The sequence below is a fragment of the Ciona robusta genome, chromosome 14, assembly GCF_009617815.1.
Source record: "Ciona robusta chromosome 14, ASM961781v2".
NCBI classification, from domain to species: Eukaryota; Metazoa; Chordata; class Ascidiacea; order Phlebobranchia; family Cionidae; genus Ciona; species Ciona robusta.
The window spans coordinates 2,481,379-2,500,222 of record NC_143248.1 but is presented as its reverse complement, the minus strand read 5'-3'; the positions used below and the strand labels follow the sequence as shown (position 1 = coordinate 2,500,222).

At 37.2% G+C, this 18,844-nt stretch overlaps 3 protein-coding genes across 11 annotated transcripts in view; 2 read left to right on the top strand and 1 right to left on the bottom strand.

The window, feature by feature from the left end:
• Positions 1 to 421: 421 nt before the first annotated feature.
• On the bottom strand, positions 422 to 3,987 carry LOC149724909 (1,4-alpha-glucan-branching enzyme-like). 2 transcript variants are annotated; one of them, XM_089891846.1, is made up of 15 exons: positions 3,789 to 3,987; positions 3,553 to 3,719; positions 3,373 to 3,482; positions 3,170 to 3,301; positions 2,877 to 3,103; positions 2,595 to 2,804; positions 2,414 to 2,532; positions 2,209 to 2,348; positions 2,052 to 2,150; positions 1,860 to 1,970; positions 1,610 to 1,772; positions 1,337 to 1,521; positions 1,146 to 1,276; positions 953 to 1,070; positions 422 to 889 (listed from the first exon to the last, which is right to left on the bottom strand). In XM_089891846.1, exons 1-15 carry the CDS (start codon positions 3,902 to 3,904, stop codon positions 563 to 565), a joined length of 2,355 nt encoding a protein of 784 aa, XP_089747972.1. In that variant the 5' UTR covers positions 3,905 to 3,987; the 3' UTR covers positions 422 to 562. The 2 variants fall into 2 exon arrangements, with proteins under 2 accessions (XP_089747972.1, XP_089747973.1); XM_089891847.1 differs by having other exon boundaries at positions 2,209 to 2,345.
• A 752-nt stretch (positions 3,988 to 4,739) lies between these two features.
• Positions 4,740 to 8,531, top strand: LOC149724908 (1,4-alpha-glucan-branching enzyme-like). 2 transcript variants are annotated; one of them, XM_089891844.1, is made up of 15 exons: positions 4,740 to 4,933; positions 4,998 to 5,164; positions 5,235 to 5,344; positions 5,413 to 5,544; positions 5,611 to 5,837; positions 5,907 to 6,116; positions 6,176 to 6,294; positions 6,370 to 6,509; positions 6,568 to 6,666; positions 6,748 to 6,858; positions 6,946 to 7,108; positions 7,195 to 7,379; positions 7,438 to 7,568; positions 7,647 to 7,764; positions 7,831 to 8,531. In XM_089891844.1, exons 1-15 carry the CDS (start codon positions 4,818 to 4,820, stop codon positions 8,122 to 8,124), a joined length of 2,322 nt encoding a protein of 773 aa, XP_089747970.1. In that variant the 5' UTR covers positions 4,740 to 4,817; the 3' UTR covers positions 8,125 to 8,531. The 2 variants fall into 2 exon arrangements, with proteins under 2 accessions (XP_089747970.1, XP_089747971.1); XM_089891845.1 differs by having other exon boundaries at positions 6,373 to 6,509; positions 7,831 to 8,530.
• Positions 8,532 to 14,004: 5,473 nt separating this feature from the next.
• The window catches only part of LOC149724906 (uncharacterized), a 65,039-nt gene continuing 60,199 nt past the window's right edge, over positions 14,005 to 18,844 (top strand). Inside the window, exons 1-8 of one of the 7 annotated variants that reach the window (XM_089892748.1) lie at positions 14,007 to 14,166; positions 14,242 to 14,426; positions 16,959 to 17,081; positions 17,157 to 17,318; positions 17,522 to 17,596; positions 17,732 to 17,954; positions 18,245 to 18,429; positions 18,753 to 18,827. In XM_089892748.1, the coding sequence (XP_089748874.1) occupies positions 14,085 to 14,166; positions 14,242 to 14,426; positions 16,959 to 17,081; positions 17,157 to 17,318; positions 17,522 to 17,596; positions 17,732 to 17,954; positions 18,245 to 18,429; positions 18,753 to 18,827 (1,110 nt within the window). In that variant the 5' untranslated portion in view covers positions 14,007 to 14,084. Of the gene's footprint in view, positions 14,427 to 15,608; positions 15,991 to 16,359; positions 16,856 to 16,952; positions 17,082 to 17,156; positions 17,319 to 17,521; positions 17,597 to 17,731; positions 17,955 to 18,244; positions 18,430 to 18,752; positions 18,828 to 18,844 lie in introns of those variants that run through there. The other 6 variants (XM_089892747.1, XM_089892746.1, XM_089892745.1 and 3 more) reach the window with 6 other exon arrangements.

Sequence of the window (18,844 nt, the reverse complement as noted above, 5' to 3'; positions counted from 1 at the left end):
CAAAGAACATTCAAAGAATTATAAAACCGTATCCTCCCGACTCCCACAGACCGTTGTTAATTGTTAAAAAAAAACGATTAGGAGTAGGAATTGCAAGGATATTTAGATATTATGTGCTAAAGGTGTCCCGTCTTCCCCCACCCTACTATATTTGTAATCGAAAAGAAGAATAAAATGAATATGTTATATACCAGTGAGCTCATTGAAGTTACAAAATGGCTGCAACATTTATTCAGTATATGTTTGGTAGCAGAAATAACAGAATGGTAAGTTCACTAGTGTTCGGGTTTGTTTATACTTTTAAAAAGTGGTCGGACAATAAAGATAAAAATAAATGAATTTCTACCACTCTTCTAATTACTGAAGGTAACGAATGACTGTTGCATTGATTATTCTATTTGATACATTACAGCAGCATGAATAAATTCTGCACTTTTATTTGACACTAATATTTATAAGGCATTAAACACTTATATCTACACAACAACAAGACAACACATATCTACGCACAAAGACGCGTATTCTACAACTAAAGAGTCTTCAGGTTTCGGCACGAATGGTTCTACCAGTATTGCTGACGACTGTTGTATCCATGACCTTGGTTGGAGTATCCGTCGCTGAAAGATCGTCGGTTAAAATCTTGACTATATGCTCCACTGTTGTAATCGTTGCCGTATGTTCCACTTGTGGATCGGCTTGCGTCGTTATATCTCGACGATCCACTGTCACGTTCGATGTTAAATCGAACATTGCGGCTGCAACCAGGAGTTGAATCATTTTGTCCTGAGCCGTAGGAATTGCAAACGTTGTTGCCACTGTTGCCGTAGTTGCTTCCGCGTGCGAGGTTGGAAAGAGAAAGAACCAAAGCTGATCTTGAAGGCAAGTAGATCTATAATACAGATAAACAAGTTAAATGAGCGTTGGTTAAAATCACTTGGTAAAAATATCTTACCATCATTGAATTAGGGAAGTTGTCGTAGTGACCAGTCTTGGCGTGGAATTCAACATTGGGTTGGTTTCTGCTGTGACCACCGAAGCAACGATCATCAGTATCCAACACGATTTTGTAGCTGAATAATTTTTTAATTGTCGGGTTAAATGTGTTTTTATATATGAATGTATAAACAACTTGCGTGGCCATGTACCTTCCGAATCGTTCAACTGGGATTCTGTAATCTGGATAACTCTTCGTTGGGTGAAAGTTAAAGGCGAAAATAAGTCCAGCACGTTCGAACACGAACACCTTGTCACTTTCCTGTGCTCGAGTCACTACAGCCTGTTATGTGGTAACTTGTTAGATATCAGATCAATGAAGATGTCGTTTAAAATAATGTACTTGATTTGATTTCAACCATCCGTATCGCACTTCTGTCTTGTTCATAGCTCGGTCGAATCGGTTTAGAAACTTGTATCTGAGTTGTTGGTTGTCAGCTAGATGGAACTGTCTTCGAGCGAGTTGGTAGCTGTCATTATTTGAAGGGGAAGGAAGCTCAACCCAGTCAGGATGGCCAAACTCATTACCTATGGAAATGTATTGCAATATGATATATATATGCAAATGTTAATATACATATATAGTTTCAATGGCAAACACGTTTACATCACTCACCAATAAAGTTAAGAAATCCTTGACCAGCAAACGCGTGGGTAAATAACCGAGTCATCTTGTACAGACTCAACCCACGATCTAAACATGGAGTCAACTGTTGTGATTCCGACATTGACGAATCTCCGATCAATTTACGACTCATTGTCATTCGACCAACTTCGTTCTGAGAATTACAAGAAGTGGATTAAAACAATCAATGTGAAATAAAACACACTAATATTCATCTTGTGATACATATTTCTCAACAAACCTGTTCGTGATGTTCTGTGAACATAATTCGTTTTTCTTCGACTCGGTTTTCTCTGATCATCTGCCTGATGAAATGTATATTCCAATCTTCGTCTCGCGTATCATTCAATAACTGTTGTACACATGACGTTTATTTACAACTGTTACGAAGTTAAATGCTTCTGAGTTAAGTGCGTAGTCGTTATAGACAAACCTTCGCCCAGACATTTGCAGCATCTTTACAAAGTCTGTAGTCGAATCCAAGTCCTCCTTCGCTCACGGGTCTGCAAAGAGCTGGCATACCTGGTACATCCTGTGATTGAACAAGTTAGACGACTCCTTTAAACACATGCTGAGATTAAAGTGCTTACCTCAGCAATGGTGATCACGTTCGGGTAGAATCTGTGAAGCATATCGTTCATCAACATGATGTAAGCCAATCCGTCAGTTTTCATTTGCATACCGAAGTATTGTGAGTTTTGATTATCTCGGAAAGAAGATTGTTGAACTGCTGGAAAAAAAGAAAATTTAGAATAGAACTTTAATATAATGACATCACATGTAGAATCCATATACCATGTTTGGACGGGCCATGGAAGATCATTGATGACATTCCGTTGAATCTGAAGCCATCAACGTGATACTCGTTGACGTAATAACGTAATTGCGACATAAGGAATCGAAGAGTTTCCCATCTGCAAGATTTATTATGGTTTTACATAACAATATTTTCTTTTCTTTTAAAATTATCGCATACTTTTTGTAATCGAAAATCCTGGTATCATGTTCGTTGTTAAAACCTCTAGCTCCTTCTTCAAAGAAGCAAGCCTCCGTTCCATCAAACATGTTCAATCCATCCAGAACGTTCTTAGATGCTTCTCCGTGCATAACGTCAACCATCACATAGATACCCATTCCATGAGCAGTCTGTACAAGCTCTTTGAATTCTTCAGGCGTTCCAAACCGACTGAAATATTGCATGCGTTAGTAAACTGCTGCTATGAATTGTTTAAGTCGGTTAGATGGTCGCTGATATTACCTGGAGGTGGCAAAGTAGTTGGTGACTTGGTATCCCCAACTTGGGTAGTAGGAATGTTCGATCACAGCCATGAGAAGAAGCGAGTTGTATCCCTGATCCCGGATGCGAGGGAGGATGTTTGATGTAAAGTGACGATAAGTGGAAACTTCACAACGATCGGATGCGATTCCAATGTGTGCTTCGTAGATACGAAGACGATCCGGTTTGTTCGGTCGCGTATGAGTGATCTGCGGAAACAAACAGTGTTGAGAACAAGAAAGCTAATCATGCACGTCACTGTAATAAATTTAGACCTGTACTCGTTGTGACGAAGGAGGATTCCAGAACCTCCATTTGAATCCTTGGTTGGCCTCACGTTGAACAACATACTTTGCCCATGGAGAAATTCGTTCGATTCTTTGGTTGTTTTTCGTTTCGATAACGATCTGTACCACAAACGTTTATATAAAATACCATCAGCTTTAACATATGTGTAATGATTACTTCATAAACTCACTTTAAGCTCACTGCAGTGACGAATAGCACAAGAACCGTCTCGGTTTGGAGGAATAAAGAGTTCCCATTTACCAAACCCGATCTCCCGATATTGAACAAGATTCCAGTTATCTGTCAAACAGTTCAAATCAGAAAACTTATTATTTTCTTCACAAGCCATTGAGTTCAGAACGGATCTTACTGAATTCTCCTTTCAGATAAACAGCTTTCGCGTTTGGAATCCATTCCATGCATGTTACTCCTCCGTCCTCCGTCATCATCACTCCGAACTCCTTGTGTCCCTGAGTAAATCGCTCCAAACCCTCCTCCCTTTCAATCGACATCTTAGTCTTCTCGAACATACCATATCTTAAACAAAACCCTTGAGTTAGTATACCGACACAAATATAACACAATTATTATATACATCACATTAACCTTCCCCGAATGTCGTCTTCGTACACTCGAAGCTGAGGATAGCTACGGAAGAGATTCTCAATAGCGGGAACTCCGCACTGCTGCATAACTTGGTTGTTATAGCTTGAGCATTCCATGATGATAAGAACCAAAGTTGTCTTGTAGCTGATGATACTTTGATTGTAGATTAAACTGAATGATGATGTCCTATCGTTTCGGTCTACCCTTTTATACTCGAGGTTGACTAATCTGTTTACAATTAAATCCTTTTGAATTACATGCGAAAGGAAGTTTTAATTAACAGACATGTTTTTATTACTACTTATACAAATCGTATTTGGCTTAAATGTAGTTTAGCCTACCATCCGCCAATGGTATTGTGCTCTAATAATTTGACAACTGATTAAAAATTCCACCTGTAACAATTCCCTCAAATTGTCAAGTTATTACTTAAAATATTAGTTTTACAAAATAAATTAAATAGAATTTAACTGTCATGTCACGACCTGCTTTTATAACTGGAGGTTTTTATAAGTCATATGCAATCACAATATAAAGTTTTAGACTGCCATCATGCACAAAATTTAAACACCTACAGCTAACAGTTGGTAAATGATCCTAAATTACGTATATGTATAGATTTGCTTATGTATTGTGATTTTGTACTCAAACTAAAAGTACGCTTTTGACGTTTGCAACCATTTCATTCTAGTTTTAATATTTTTTAACTATATTTTAGTAGGCTTTATTATGGCACTGAACGAGTTAAACAAGTGCATTACATACGATAGCACTCCCACGCTTATACCCGTGTTTCCTATTTAGCGGATTAAAATGATAAACGATTACGAAATCGCAATTAGACTAGTGGAGCGTAATTACAGGAAAGTGATTTAAAACTTTCCGCTCAAAACAATTCCCAAGGATTTAATTGTAAAGAGATCAGACACTCGACTATAAAAGGGTCGACCGAAACGATACGACATCATCATTCAGTTCAAGCTTCAATCAAATCATCATCAGCTTCAAGACAACTTTGCTCTTATCGTCATGGAATGCTCAAGCTATAACAACCAAATTATGCAGCAGTGCGGAGTTCCCGCTATTGAGAATCTCTTTCGTAGCTATCCTCAGCTTCGAATTTACGAAGACGACATTCGGGCAAGGTATGTGTGATAGGTAATACATCGTGTTTTATTTCGGTATACTAACTGAAGGGTTTTGTCTAAGATATGGAATGTTTGAGAAGACTAAGATGTCGATCGAAAGAGAGGAAGGTTTGGAGCGATTTACTCAGGGACACAAGGAGTTCGGAGTGATGATGACAGAGGACGGAGGAGTAAGATGCATGGAATGGATTCCAAACGCGAAAGCTGTTTATTTGAAAGGAGAATTCAGTAAGATTGGTTATTGGCTTACTGGCGTGTGTAAAATAGCAACAGCTTTCTGATTTAAATTGTTTGACAGATAACTGGAATCTTGTTCAATATCGGGAGATCGGGTTCGGTAAATGGGAACTCTTTATTCCTCCAAATCGAGACGGATCATGTGCTATTCGTCACTGCAGTGAGCTTAAGGTAAGTTTATGAAGAAATTATGAAACAAATGTTGAAGCTGCTGGTATTTTATCTAAACTTCTGTACCGATCGTTATCGAAACGAAAGACAACCAAAGAATCGAACGAATTTCTCCATGGGCCAAGTATCTTGTTCAACGTGAGGGCAACCAAGGATTCAAATGGAGGTTCTGGAATCCTCCTTCGTCACAACGAGTACAGGTCTGAATTTATTACAGTGACGTGCATGATTAGCTTTCTTGTTCTCAACACTGTTTGTTTCCGCAGATCACTCATACGCGACCGAACAAACCGGATCGTCTTCGTATCTACGAAGCACACATTGGAATCGCATCCGATCGTTGTGAAGTTTCCACCTACCGTCACTTTACATCAAACATCCTCCCTCGCATCCGGGATCAGGGATACAACTCGCTTCTTCTCATGGCTGTGATCGAACATTCTTACTACCCAAGTTGGGGATACCAAGTTACCAACTACTTTGCCACCTCCAGGTAATAACAGAAACCACCTAACGAACTTAAACAATTCATAGCAGTTTATTAACGCATGTAATATTTTAGTCGGTACGGAACGCCTGAAGAATTCAAAGAGCTTGTACAGACTGCTCATGGAATGGGAATCTATGTGATGGTTGACGTTATGCACGGAGAGGCATCTAAGAATGTTCTGGATGGATTGAACATGTTTGACGGAACGGAGGCTTGCTTCTTTGAAGAAGGAGCTAGAGGTTTTAACAACGAACATGATACCAGGATTTTCGATTACAAAAAGTATGCGATAATTTTAAAAGGAAATATTGTTATATAAACCTAAAATATAAACCATGCAGATGGGAAACTCTTCGATTTCTTATGTCTCAATTGCGGTATTACGTCAACGAGTATCACGTTGATGGCTTCAGATTCAACGGATTGTCATCAATGATCTTCCATGACTCGTCCAAACAAGGTATGTATATGGATTCTATATGTGATGCCATTATATTGGAGCGAAGTTTTTATTCTAAAAGTTTTTTTTTCTCAGTAGTTCAACAATCTTCTTTCCGTGATAATCAAGACTCACAATACTTCGGTATGCAAATAAAAACTGACGGTTTGGCTTACATCATGTTGATGAACGATATGCTTCACAGTTTCTACCCGAACGTGATCACCATTGCTGAGGTAAACATTTTAATCTCAGCATGTGTTTAAACGAGATGTCTAACTTGTTCAATTAAAGGATGTACCAGGTATGCCAGCCCTTTGCAGACCCGTGAGCGAAGGAGGACTTGGATTCGACTACAGACTTTGCAAAGATGCTGCAAATGTCTGGGCGAAGGTTTGTCTATAACGACTACGCACTTAACTCAAAAGCATTTAACTTCGTAACAGTTGTAAATGAACGCCATGTGTACAACAGTTATTGAATGATACGCGAGACGAAGATTGGAATATGCATTTCATCAGGCAGATGATCAGAGAAAACCGAGTCGAAGAAAAACGAATCATGTTTACAGAACATCACGAACAGGTTTGTTGAGAAACATGTATCACAAGATGAATATTAGTGTGTTTTATCTCACATTGATTGTTTTAATCCACTTCTTGTAATTCTCAGAACGAAGTTGGTCAAATGACAATGAGTCGTAAATTGATCGGAGATTCGTCAATGTCGGAATCACAACAGTTGACTCCATGTTTAGATCGTGGGTTGAGTCTGTACAAGATGACTCGGTTATTTACTCACGCGTTTGCTGGACAAGGATTTCTTAACTTTATTGGTGAGTGATGTAAACGAATTTGCCAATAATATAACTATACCCTGTATCTCATAATATATATCTCATATTGTAATACATTTTTATAGGGAATGAGTTTGGCCATCCTGACTGGGTTGAGCTTCCTTCCCCTTCAAATAATGACAGCTACCAACTCGCTCGAAGACAGTTCCATCTAGCTGACAACCAACAACTCAGATACAAATTTCTAAACCGATTCGACCGAGCTATGAACAAGACAGAAATGCGATACGGATGGTTGAAATCAAATCAAGTAAATTATTTTAAACGACATATTCAAATTGATATTATGAAAACTTTTCACATAACAGGCTGTAGTGACTCGAGCACAGGAAAGCGACAAGGTGTTCGTGTTCGAACGTGCTGGACTTATTTTCGCCTTTAACTTTCACCCAATGAAGAGTTATCCAGATTACAGAATCCCAGTTGAAAAATTCGGAAGGTATTTCGCCACGAAAATTGTTTATGCATTCCTATATACAAAAATATTTAACCCGACAGTTTAAAATATTATTTATAGTTACAAAATTTTATTGGATACTGATGATCGTTGCTTCGGTGGTCATAGCAGAAACCAAGCCAATGTTGAATTCCACGCCAAGACTGGTCACTACGACAACTTCCCTAATTCAATGATGGTAAGATATTTTTACCAAGTGATTTTAACCAACGCTCATTTTTTAACTTGTTTATCTGTATTATAGATCTACTTGCCTTCAAGATCAGCTTTGGTTCTTTCTCTTTCCAATTTCGCACACGGAAGCAACTACGGCAACAGTGGCAACAACGTTTGCAATTCTTACAACGGCTCAGGACAAAATGATTCAACTCCTGGTTGCAGCCGCAATGTTCGATTTGACATCGAACGCCACAGTGGATCGTCGAGATATGACGACGCAAGCCGATCCACGAGTGGAGCATACGGCAACGATTACAACAGTTGTGCATATGGTCAAGATTTTAACCGACGATCTTGCAACGACGGTTATCCCAGCTAAGGTCATGGATACAACAGTCGTCAGCAATACTGGTAGAACCATTCGTGCCAAATCCTGAAGACTCTTTAGTTGTAGAATACGCGTCTTTGTGCGTAGATATGTGTTGTCTTGTTGTTGTGTAGATATAAGTGTTCAATGCCTTATAAATATTAGTCAAATAAAAGTGTAGAATTTATTCATGCTATTTCGGTGCATACAGTAGAACAATCTATATAATAGGGTGGGGAAAGACGGGACACCTTTAGCACATAATATCCAAATAGCCTGATCGTGCTTTAAACAATTAATAACGGTCTCTGTAATTCTTTGTATGTTCTTTGTTTATTACCAAATGGGACATGAAAATAGAATGAAAAGATGTCCCATCTTCTCCACCCAACATACAATAATCAATACAGCAATCATATCTTTCCTCCAGTAGTTTGGACGAACGATAGAAATTGATTTAATTCAACTGTATTTTCAGTACATTTAAAAGTATAAACACACCCGAAAACTAAGGAAAATATTCTATAACCTTCTATTCTATTATTTCAGCTACCAGGCATATAAGTACCGAATGAAATCTAATTGCAGCCATTTTTGCTCAACTATAATTCTAAAGTTTGGTTTAAACATAGATTCACTGTAAGTTATTCTGCGAATATTAATTACATTTAAATTCGCTAAATTAAAAAGACTTCCGCGGTGCTTGTTCATTTATAAACATTTAACATTAACCTATTTACTATGTTAATGGCCTGTTACGACCAAATCCATAGAAACTTCAAGTAGACCAACCCAGAGCTAATCGGTTCAATTAAGACTCGTCGCTGCTATCATTGTGGGCGTATGTGTCCTTGGGCAAGAAAGTTAACGACAATTGCTCCAACTCAGCTGTCCAAATTATCAGCTATTCCTAAAAAAGTTTAAAATATTATAATCACCCACAAAGTAACATGCATGGTAACTTGTAAGCTGGCACGAGGTGTTAAACCTGTGTGATAACTTTAGTTTTCCTTTGCGCATCTGGTGTTTAAAATTCAAGCCAATTGAAGCGCGCCATTTTGAATCGTATGTGACCACTTGTCCATTGTCGCATGTTGATAATGTGTAAATTGGGTTAGTTTTAAGCAGGAAAAACTCATTTAATCTACACAAAAATTAACCTACTGCAGACATTTCTTTAGTGAGCCTGTATTTATATACTTTTAAGACCGACATTTAAGTCCGATTTGATTAAACCAAATCAATTTCGATAAAAACTTTCCATCGCAACTAACTGTTCACGTCCGTTAAGTTACAACAGCAAATATGCAGTTTGTTGTTTAGATAAAAAAAAGTACGTATCAACTACGTATGATAAATTAAATATAAAATCACAGGGAAAACGACAGCGTTTGGGTAATTAAAAGTGTGACGTATTATTTTAAGCGTGAAGGAAGCGCCATCCACAACCAATAGGCTACCGCGGATTTCCGTGGAAAAAAAACGAGGTGTCATCATCATTGTATGTGTAGGCTTCAAAGCTTACCGATGCCAAATATGTAGTGTTGAGCTCTGTCATACAGTCTATAGATTAAGGAAGTTAGGAGCTTGGCTGTTTAGTCTTCGTGCGCGTCTGGTGGGTGCGGTACTGCAGATGCGATTCATTTCGCTTTGTTATTTGAGCAATTTAGATTGGGGTATTATGGTTACATTGCGTGTAGGAAGAAACTTTAGACAACTTTTCGTTGTGATATAGTATTGTGGGGAAAGATGGGACACCTTTAGCACATAATATTCAAATATCCTAATATAAAATTGCCAAACACAGAAAAAGAGGCAAACAGAACCAGAGATAAGATATGAAACGTTGGATCCAATGTTGTTATCTATCTTACCTGCTCTTTTCCGGATCTCCTTTTTCTCGTTAATTTTCGCCCGTCGACCATCTTTTTCACTCGGGTTAGTCAACTACGCGATTTAAGCACAGCAGTATGTAGCGCAGGATTTCGTTTTGATGGAAGGCGAGCAGTGGCAGTAACTTACAGGGCTTAAATGAGCTTACGGTGTTGTAATTCTACACGAATGCAACATTCTTTTAACGGCTAAAAATAAACAAAAACATGCTCATTTTATATGCGCGCTGAATAATATACTACAGTGGGGAAAGATTTGATCAAACTACGTCAGTTTGGATCAAAACTTTCCATCGCAACTACCCGTTCACATCCGTTAAGTTACAACAGCAAATATGCAGTGTGTTGTTTAGATAAAAAGGTAGGGGAGACCGGGGATGGTTCGGACGTTTTTTTGAAAATTGCTAATAATTTTTTTTATATGCATCACATGAATTTAAATGTTAGTTTGTTGTAAAGGGTGATCCTTTGCCGAAAAAGGGTAGGAGAGTCGCATGCCAAAGAAAACTAGAAATGCATGAAAAAGGTCAAATTCCGAAGGCTCTCAAGTGTCCGGTGTTGCCCCGGTACCGGGGTAACATCGGACATGTCCGGGGTCACCTCGGACAGTATACGTTTTTTGGTTTTATTCGACACCGTTGGTAAAAACGACAAACGAAATAATAACGAATCATCTAATATATAAATCGACTAGGCTAAGCTGGTACTTTAGCGCATATTAAAACAGGAAAGGTTGATGAGAAATCTTGGTCCTTAATAGTCCCCTGTCTGTACGAGTATCATCTTCAATAACTGGAAAATAGCTTTTTTTCATTCAGTCGCTTGATACTCTCCTGATGTCGTCTTTCTTTTAAACGTTCTTACTATTTTTTATGATCTAAACTATTGTGAGCATACAACATAATACACCTTACCAACCCGGGCATGTTGTCCGACGTATCCCCAGACACGTGGTGACATAAAAAAAGCAAAAACATAGCCGCCTGTTTACCTCCTGCTCAAAATCTACGTTTGCTTATTGAAGTGTTGCTTCTAAACTACGACTTCCACCGCAAACGAATTACTTTCGGCTATCAGCAACCAAACTATACCCTTACAACCAAAAACTTAAAAAGTAGATATTTCTGTTAAACTAACTTTTTTTTATTTTAACTAATCGGTTGAACTGTGCATGCCCCCAAACATTATGCTGCTTTGTAATGGAAACAATAAGATTTGTTAATAATGATATCACAATGCTCTATTGTGACGTCATGTACATGGTCCGAAGTATCCCCGCGTCCGAAGTATCCCCGGTCTCCCCTACGTGCCAACCACGTATGATAAAGGAAATATAAAATCACAGACAAGACGACAACGTATGAGTAATTAGAAGCGTGACGTATAATTTTAAGCGTCAAGGAAGCGCCACCCACAACCAAGAATGCGGATTTCCGTGGAAAAACGCGGTATCAGCATCATCATCATTACATGTGTAGGCTGAGAAGCCCACATGTTGAGCTCTGTCATACAGTTTTTTGTATTAAGGAAGTTAGGAGCTTGGCTTTTTATTCTGGTTCTAGGCTATATCCCCCAGGCGTTTTCCCACCGGCGATTTCCCCCCCGGCTATTTCCCCCCGGCTACTTCCCCGCCGTGACTATTCCCCCTGGCTATATCCCCACAGTGACTATTCCTCCCGGCTGTTTCCGCCCGGACATTTCCTTCCGTGACTATTTTCCCCCGACTATTTCCCCTGTGACTATTCCTCCCGGCTAATCCCCCAGAGACTATTTCCCTCCAACCCGCAACCCCTCACCCACTAACACGATGGTCACAGGGAGGAATAGTCATGGGTGGAAATAGCCGGGGGGAATATCGGGGGAAATGGCCGGGATGAAATAGCAGGGGGGAATAGCCGGGGGGATACCTGGGGGGTATAGTCACGGGGAGAATAATGACGGGGGAATGATGACGGGGGCAACTAGCCAGGGGGGAAATAGTCTCAAGGGGGAAATAGCCGGGGGGCAATAGTCACCGGAGGGAAATAGTCGGAGGGGAATAGTCTTGGGGAGAAATAACCGGAGAGGAATAGTCATCGGGGGAAAGAGCCGGAGGGGAATAGTCAATAGCCGGCGGAAATAGTCATTGGGGGGAATTAGCCGGGGGGGATAGTCTTGGGAGGGAAATAGCCGGAGTGAAATAGTCTTGGGGGGGGGGAATAGCCGTTGGAAATAGTCATTGGGGAAAATTAGCCGGGGGAAATAGTCATTGGGAGGAATTAGCCGGGGGAAAATAGTCGGGGAGAATTAGCCGGGCGGGAAATGACCGGTTACGGTTTAGTCTTCGTGCGCGTCTGCTGGGTGCGGTACTGCAGATGCGATTCATTTCGCTTTGCTTTGTTATTTGAGCAATTTAGATTGGGGTATTATGATTACACAGCGTGTATGAAGAAACTTTAGACAATTTTTCGTTGTGATAAAGTATTGTGGGGAAAGATGGGACCCCTTTGGTACATAATATTAAAATATCCTAATATAGAATTGCCAAAGACAAAAACAGAGGCAAACAGAACCATATAGATAAAATAAGAAATGGTATGGGTCCAATGTTGTTATCTATCTTACCATGTTCAATAATAATTTAGAAAAGTTATGTTTAATAATTTATCCTAAGTGTTATTGACCTTTATATTCTTATTGTTTTGTTTTTTGCTTTTTTTATTAGACAAAAACAAGGTTATAAAAACTTCCGACTATTAATTAATTCTGCATTTTTTCTGCGTTCACTATTGTAGTCAATGGAATCGAGGGCGTTTTATGTAGTTTTTTCCCGTTTTTTGACCTAATATAAAGTCATGAGGAAAATAGGCAGGGGTCAATGTGACTTTATTTTAAGATAGAAACAACATAAAAATATTGTTTTAACATTATGTATATAAAGTTTAAATGGCAAAAAAACTAGCAAATTCGGTAGGTTAACTACAAGTTGCAGAATAATGCTAATGTAAATATATTTCAATTTCGTCAAGTCCCATCTTCCACCACATTCTAGTTTTGTATGTTTTCATTACCAAACTTTGAAATGTTTGATTTTAATTCAATAATTTATACCTCAGGGCTTATTCAAATATAAAATACTGCAATAATAACAAGATAATATATGGAAAATATATTCGAAATTCAGTCATTTGTACTAAGAGATAATTTATGATAAGTGGCTTAATTGTGCCAAACACCGTGTAGCAATACCCAATTTGTAGCAAAAATGTAAACTTTATCAATAGTTATTATCAATTTTCTGTTATTACACGTTGATATGCCTCTGTAGGATACAAAATTTATCAATTAATGTTCAAACAATACCAATTTTCTCGCAATAATATAATGTAGGTAATATGTTAAAAACTATAGCAGTAGGGCAAGGAAAATAAAGTTTAAACTTGATTTTCAAAGTGTACAGTATTATTTCGTGTTATTTACGTGTATTCCTAATAGTAAATACACTTATTAATCAAATTTAACAATTATTTTAAACTGTCCCATTTTATCCTGAATGTTTTCGAATTTGTAAAATATCACATGTTGTTCGAATCACTAAATAACTCCTCGTGTGTTTTATTATATTTTTTAAAAATTGTTGTCAATTAATAAAGGAAAGATAGTACTAATCCGTGGTATCACTCAAAAACCGTCATCTATTTTGATTTTGGAAATATTTGGCAATATGTGCTTAAGTGTCCCATCTTTCCCCACTGTACTATATGTCTAACACACCGTTTGTTTGAACGTTTTCAAATAAATTTATTTAATAAATAAACTGGCCCAATGAACTTGAATAGTTTTTTAAATAAACAGCTAAAACCAATGGAGACCAAGCGAAATGGGGACGGAGTTGTCGGTCACGTGAATAGAAAAAAGAAGATATCACGGTTTTGGGCAGTTGCGCGTTCTGCCCTTTTTTATTTTTGTGAAATTTCCAGACAATTCTTTATAGTGACCACAGTTGGTCCCAAATAGAAATATAAGTTTTTCATCTTTTGCAGAATATAGAATACTTTTGCAGTCTTCTTGTTAATACTGCTAAACATCTTTGAATATAAAATGGAAGATTTATTATCAGCAGCAAATGCTTCAATGGAGAAAGTTTGGGAAGCAAAGGCACTATATTGGGATGCAAACACTGGTGTGTATCAAACGAATTATTTATTAATTATTAATTATATATCAGTTAATTTTTACATTGTGTTTTTGATTTCAGATGTTAAAAGTAAGTCCATTGTTAGCATGAATGGAGATAAACCACAAGTTGAATTAGAAGTGCTTGGGAGAATACTGCATGAATATAAAGACCATCCCGTTGCAATTATCAGCGTATTTGGCGATTTTCGTGGTGGAAAGTCATTTCTGTTGAATTTATTGTGTCAGTATCTAATGCAAAAACAAGTGAGTTATTTAAGATTTCCAGGTCACTATCTAAACAAATGGATTTAAATTGAGTTTGTCTTGATGTCGTCATACGCATTTCAAAACAGATCTATAAAAAAAAACGGTTCACAAACAGAGGGCAGAGGACCTATTGGAGTCTGTTTTTTTATTCTTTGTTGGTGAGATCTTGTCAGCAAGGACCTTGGTGGCATCGCATTGGTTTAGGCCAGATTTGGCCCATTACCCCAACACCCGCAAAACCCATTTAAGTCCTTCATGCGACCAGTGCCGCGACACCGCATCGCATTCAGACACGTATTTTTCGCACCGTTTTTTATCCTCGTGTGCTCATGAGTTACCACAAATTTTAAGCACGGTAGTGGTCATATAGATCCTTTTTCGTCGAACAGTTGTTCTTGGCGTTGTTGTTGTTGTTGTTTTTAGGGCGATTTTTTCTGCACTTATCTCAATTCTAGCATTTATTCTTTAATCTCTTGATTTAAATCAAATCATATTATATATTTATAATTTTTGGACCAAAATTTTAGATTTAAAACCGCACAATTAACGTGTGGGCACCGAACCGTAGACGAGTGCCTTTTTTTCTATCGTTATCTTCGATATAAACATCGCGTCTCTCGTTTCTTCGCTCTTTTTTTTCCCGCGCAATTAATCATTATGCAGCCGCCACAATATGAATAATATTAACTTCTAACTTACCTATTTATTACCTGTAATACTGCGTGATTACGGTTTATCCAAATTCACAAAAACGAACGAATTTAAGCGACGACAAGGTTAACTAGTGTAAGTTTACATGGCAACCCATGGTAGGAGTTGTACAAAGCGTATTTACACATATTCTTTACCAAACTTTCAATCCTTATACATCTTAAGTTTAATGATAATACACGAATAGATGCATTCTATCTACTGCTCCACAGTCACAAATGGCGACTGAAACCCGCTTTGTTGGTTACTTTTGATTTGTTTTTGATCGATCTCAGTCGACCATTGTAGTGATAGGGGTAATTAATACTATGCTAATTAGTTTATACCGTGCTCATGCATTAGATCTGTGATCTCTTGTCAACTTTGTGTATGATTTTGCTTTGATATGGCTTATAACCCATTAGTGACCGCTGGGTTGGAGCAACGTCCGGTAAGTGTCTTGCCCATAGACACATGCGTCGATCAGTAGGCCTATTAGTATCGCCGTCGAGCATTGAACCGGAAACACTTTGATTACGATGCAAATGTAATGAATGTAACTTTACGGTAGAATCTACCTGGCCAAAAAGAATTTCCAAGATTATTTTTATTCATTTGCAGTTCCGCCTATATATTGTTGTTACGTGACAAACTGACAAGCGTATTTAAGAAATCATTTAGTACAATAGAATAGTGGGTTAAGACGCGAGGCAAGTTGGGGCACTTTTTTAAAACGTTAATTTTTGAGGTTTCTATATTCGACGTTACGTTAAATGTTACAGTATTATTCAACGGTAAAGTGTAAAAAATTATTTGTCCCATCTTCCCCCACTTTGTAGTGTTGTAGAATTTTAATGCCCAACTGTGTAAGGTTTGTTTTAAGTTCAATAATTTATACCTCAGGGTTAATTCAAATAGGATTTCTTAATATAATAAAAAAATGGAAAATATTTTCAAAACTCAGTAACGGCTAGGCACTTCGAGATAATTTATGAGAAGTGGCCCTTGCTAAATATAGTGTGGCGATTTCAAATTAGTGGAAAAAATATAAACTTTATTATAAGTTGCTAAAAATTTTTTGTTTAAATAATATATAAAGTTTATTGTTGTACAAACAATACCAATTTTTAATACAATAACGTATTGTAGGTTAAGAATAGAATAATGATTTTTTGTGGGGCAACTCTGTTTTAAAATCTCGTTTGAAGTGTTGTCAATTTACTAAAGGTGTGATATTACTAATTCATGGTATCACCAAAAACCTCATATATTTTTTTTATTTTGGAAATATTGGGCAATATGTGCTTAGGTATCCCATCTTACCTCACCCTACTATATTACGAGTAAAAATGGGGACTTGCACATTGCATTAAGGTTTAAATGAATTTGTTAGGATTTGGTAACATCGTATAAATTAGATCATATTTACACTTACAAACTTCTTTGCAAAAAAAACACACCAATTAAATGGCCAAACTGTTTCAAAATAACTTCCTTTTAAAATCTTGTTTTATTTGAACAAACTAGTTTGGTTTATTGCTGTTCATATTACACAAGTATTGCAATATTAAATTAATAATACAGAAATACAGTAGAGATAAAGTTACCCGAAATACCAAAAAAGATATTGTATAAGAGTAATAAAAAATACAAGACAGAAAACACAGTTTAGTGCTTGTTACACCTTGCATCACAAAATATGTGTTGTTGTGTAAGAGGTGGTGGCAGACTGGCAGGTATGGTACATACGTGCTTATTGTTTTGCGTAGGCTACTTTGTCAAATGGTTGAATAAATAGAGTATTATAAAAGTAATGCAAATAATCATTTGTAGCCGAAGGACTGGATTAAAAAGAAAGACGAATTGGTTAAAGTATTCAACTGGAGAGCGGGAACCAAAAGTCATACAACAGGAATTGATATCACTAACAAACCTTTCATGCTGGAGAATGATAAAGGAGAGGTATAAAAATTGTTTTAAAAAAATAGGTTTAAAAATAAAAAAGGTTCTTTTTCATTTAAATGTTTTTGTCATAAGGAAATAGCTGTGTTCTTGATGGACACTCAAGGATCTTTTGATAAGAAAATGAGTGCAGGAGAATGTTCATTAATATTTGCATTGAGCATTTTGATAAGTTCGGTCCAAGTCTACAACTTGCCATCAGGATTAATAAGAGAGAGTGATTTACAACAATTAGGGGTAAGGTAGTCAGTTTTTAATAAATGTTTGTTTTATTGTTGGCCCAACTTATCTACTTTATTGGAATTCCTGTATATTTGCCTAAAAAAACAATTAACTATTAATATAAAAAAATGCTTTGTTACCTTAATTCACCTGCCTTTATATTAATGGTAATATTAAATACAAAATGACCAACAAACTTTACTTTAACTATTTTACAGCTGTTTTTACAATATGCCAATGCCACTGTAAAGAACAAAGGCAGCAATCCTTCTGAATCTTCCTCACTTTTCCCGGTAAGCTTACTGGATGCCTTTGCTGTGTTTATAGAAAAAAACTTTTTTTCTGTATGGCTGACAATTTGTTCACCCCATTAGTAACCACAATAGTAGCAACAACAAACCTTAAACCCATACCCTATAATTTTCCAGCCTCTTATGTTTCTGGTTCGTAACTGGCAGCAGCCAGATTCTAATTATGGCAGCAAAGGTGGGATGAAATATTTGGAAGAAGTTATGAAAGCGGATCAAGATGAAAACAAGGATGTTCGGAAGAAGATAAAGGAAGGTTTCCCTGATGTTCGATGCCATTTGCTGCGTGATCCGGGGGAAAAAGTTAAAGAGAGTAGTGACAGTTCTCAACTAAAACTTACAGGTACTTGGAATATGCATTGTTTCAATTTGTTTGGTCTTACCCCATGCTCAGTGTTTAGAACTCTACCCTTTGAAAAGAACAATTGACATATCTGTTCACCTACAAAGTTACATACATGGTAAATTGTAAGCGGGCACGAGGTGTATGAAACAGAACACCCGTGTTATAACGAATGTCCTTGCCCAAACACAAGAGGGTAAATCAGATACACTCATTCAACATTGATGGCAAATCCTTGTTTATCTATATGGTCACCACTTTATAAATAGTTTTATCTCACAATGATACAGACATAGATGAACGCTTCCTTGTTGGAGCGGATGATTTGGCCAAGTGTTTGTTTTCTAAAGATAGCTTGGTTGTAAAGCAACTTAATGGTAAAGCTTGCACTGGTAAAGATATTATGCAGCTTGCGGGGGAACTTGATAACATGATTAAAAGGGGTCAAACACCCCAAGTTCACACATTAATGAAGGTATAAAAGTACAAGTATTTTAAGTTTATTTAATAGTGTGTTGCTCACATATTTGAGACGGCTTTGTCTATGGTAGTGTAGCAGTCTACACTTAAAGTCACTTTTACAATGCATTCTTCTTTATAATGTAACTAGATTAGAAGCTTGATGCTACCATGTGGTAACATTTACGGTTACTTAGTACAAGTTACTTTTTCCCGCAATATTAATGCAAACAAGAGTTAAGAGTTTTTTGTTTAAACCAAAATTGATGGTATACTTATGGCTATTCTCTATCTTTACATATTAGAGAACACCAAATACTATAAGTAGTCATGTTTCAGCTCAATGAAATTGTTGAATTTTATAAGAAAATTGATGAATTTGAAAATGAATATGTTGCTACAATGAATTCCAAGGTAAGCCAGGAGTTTTC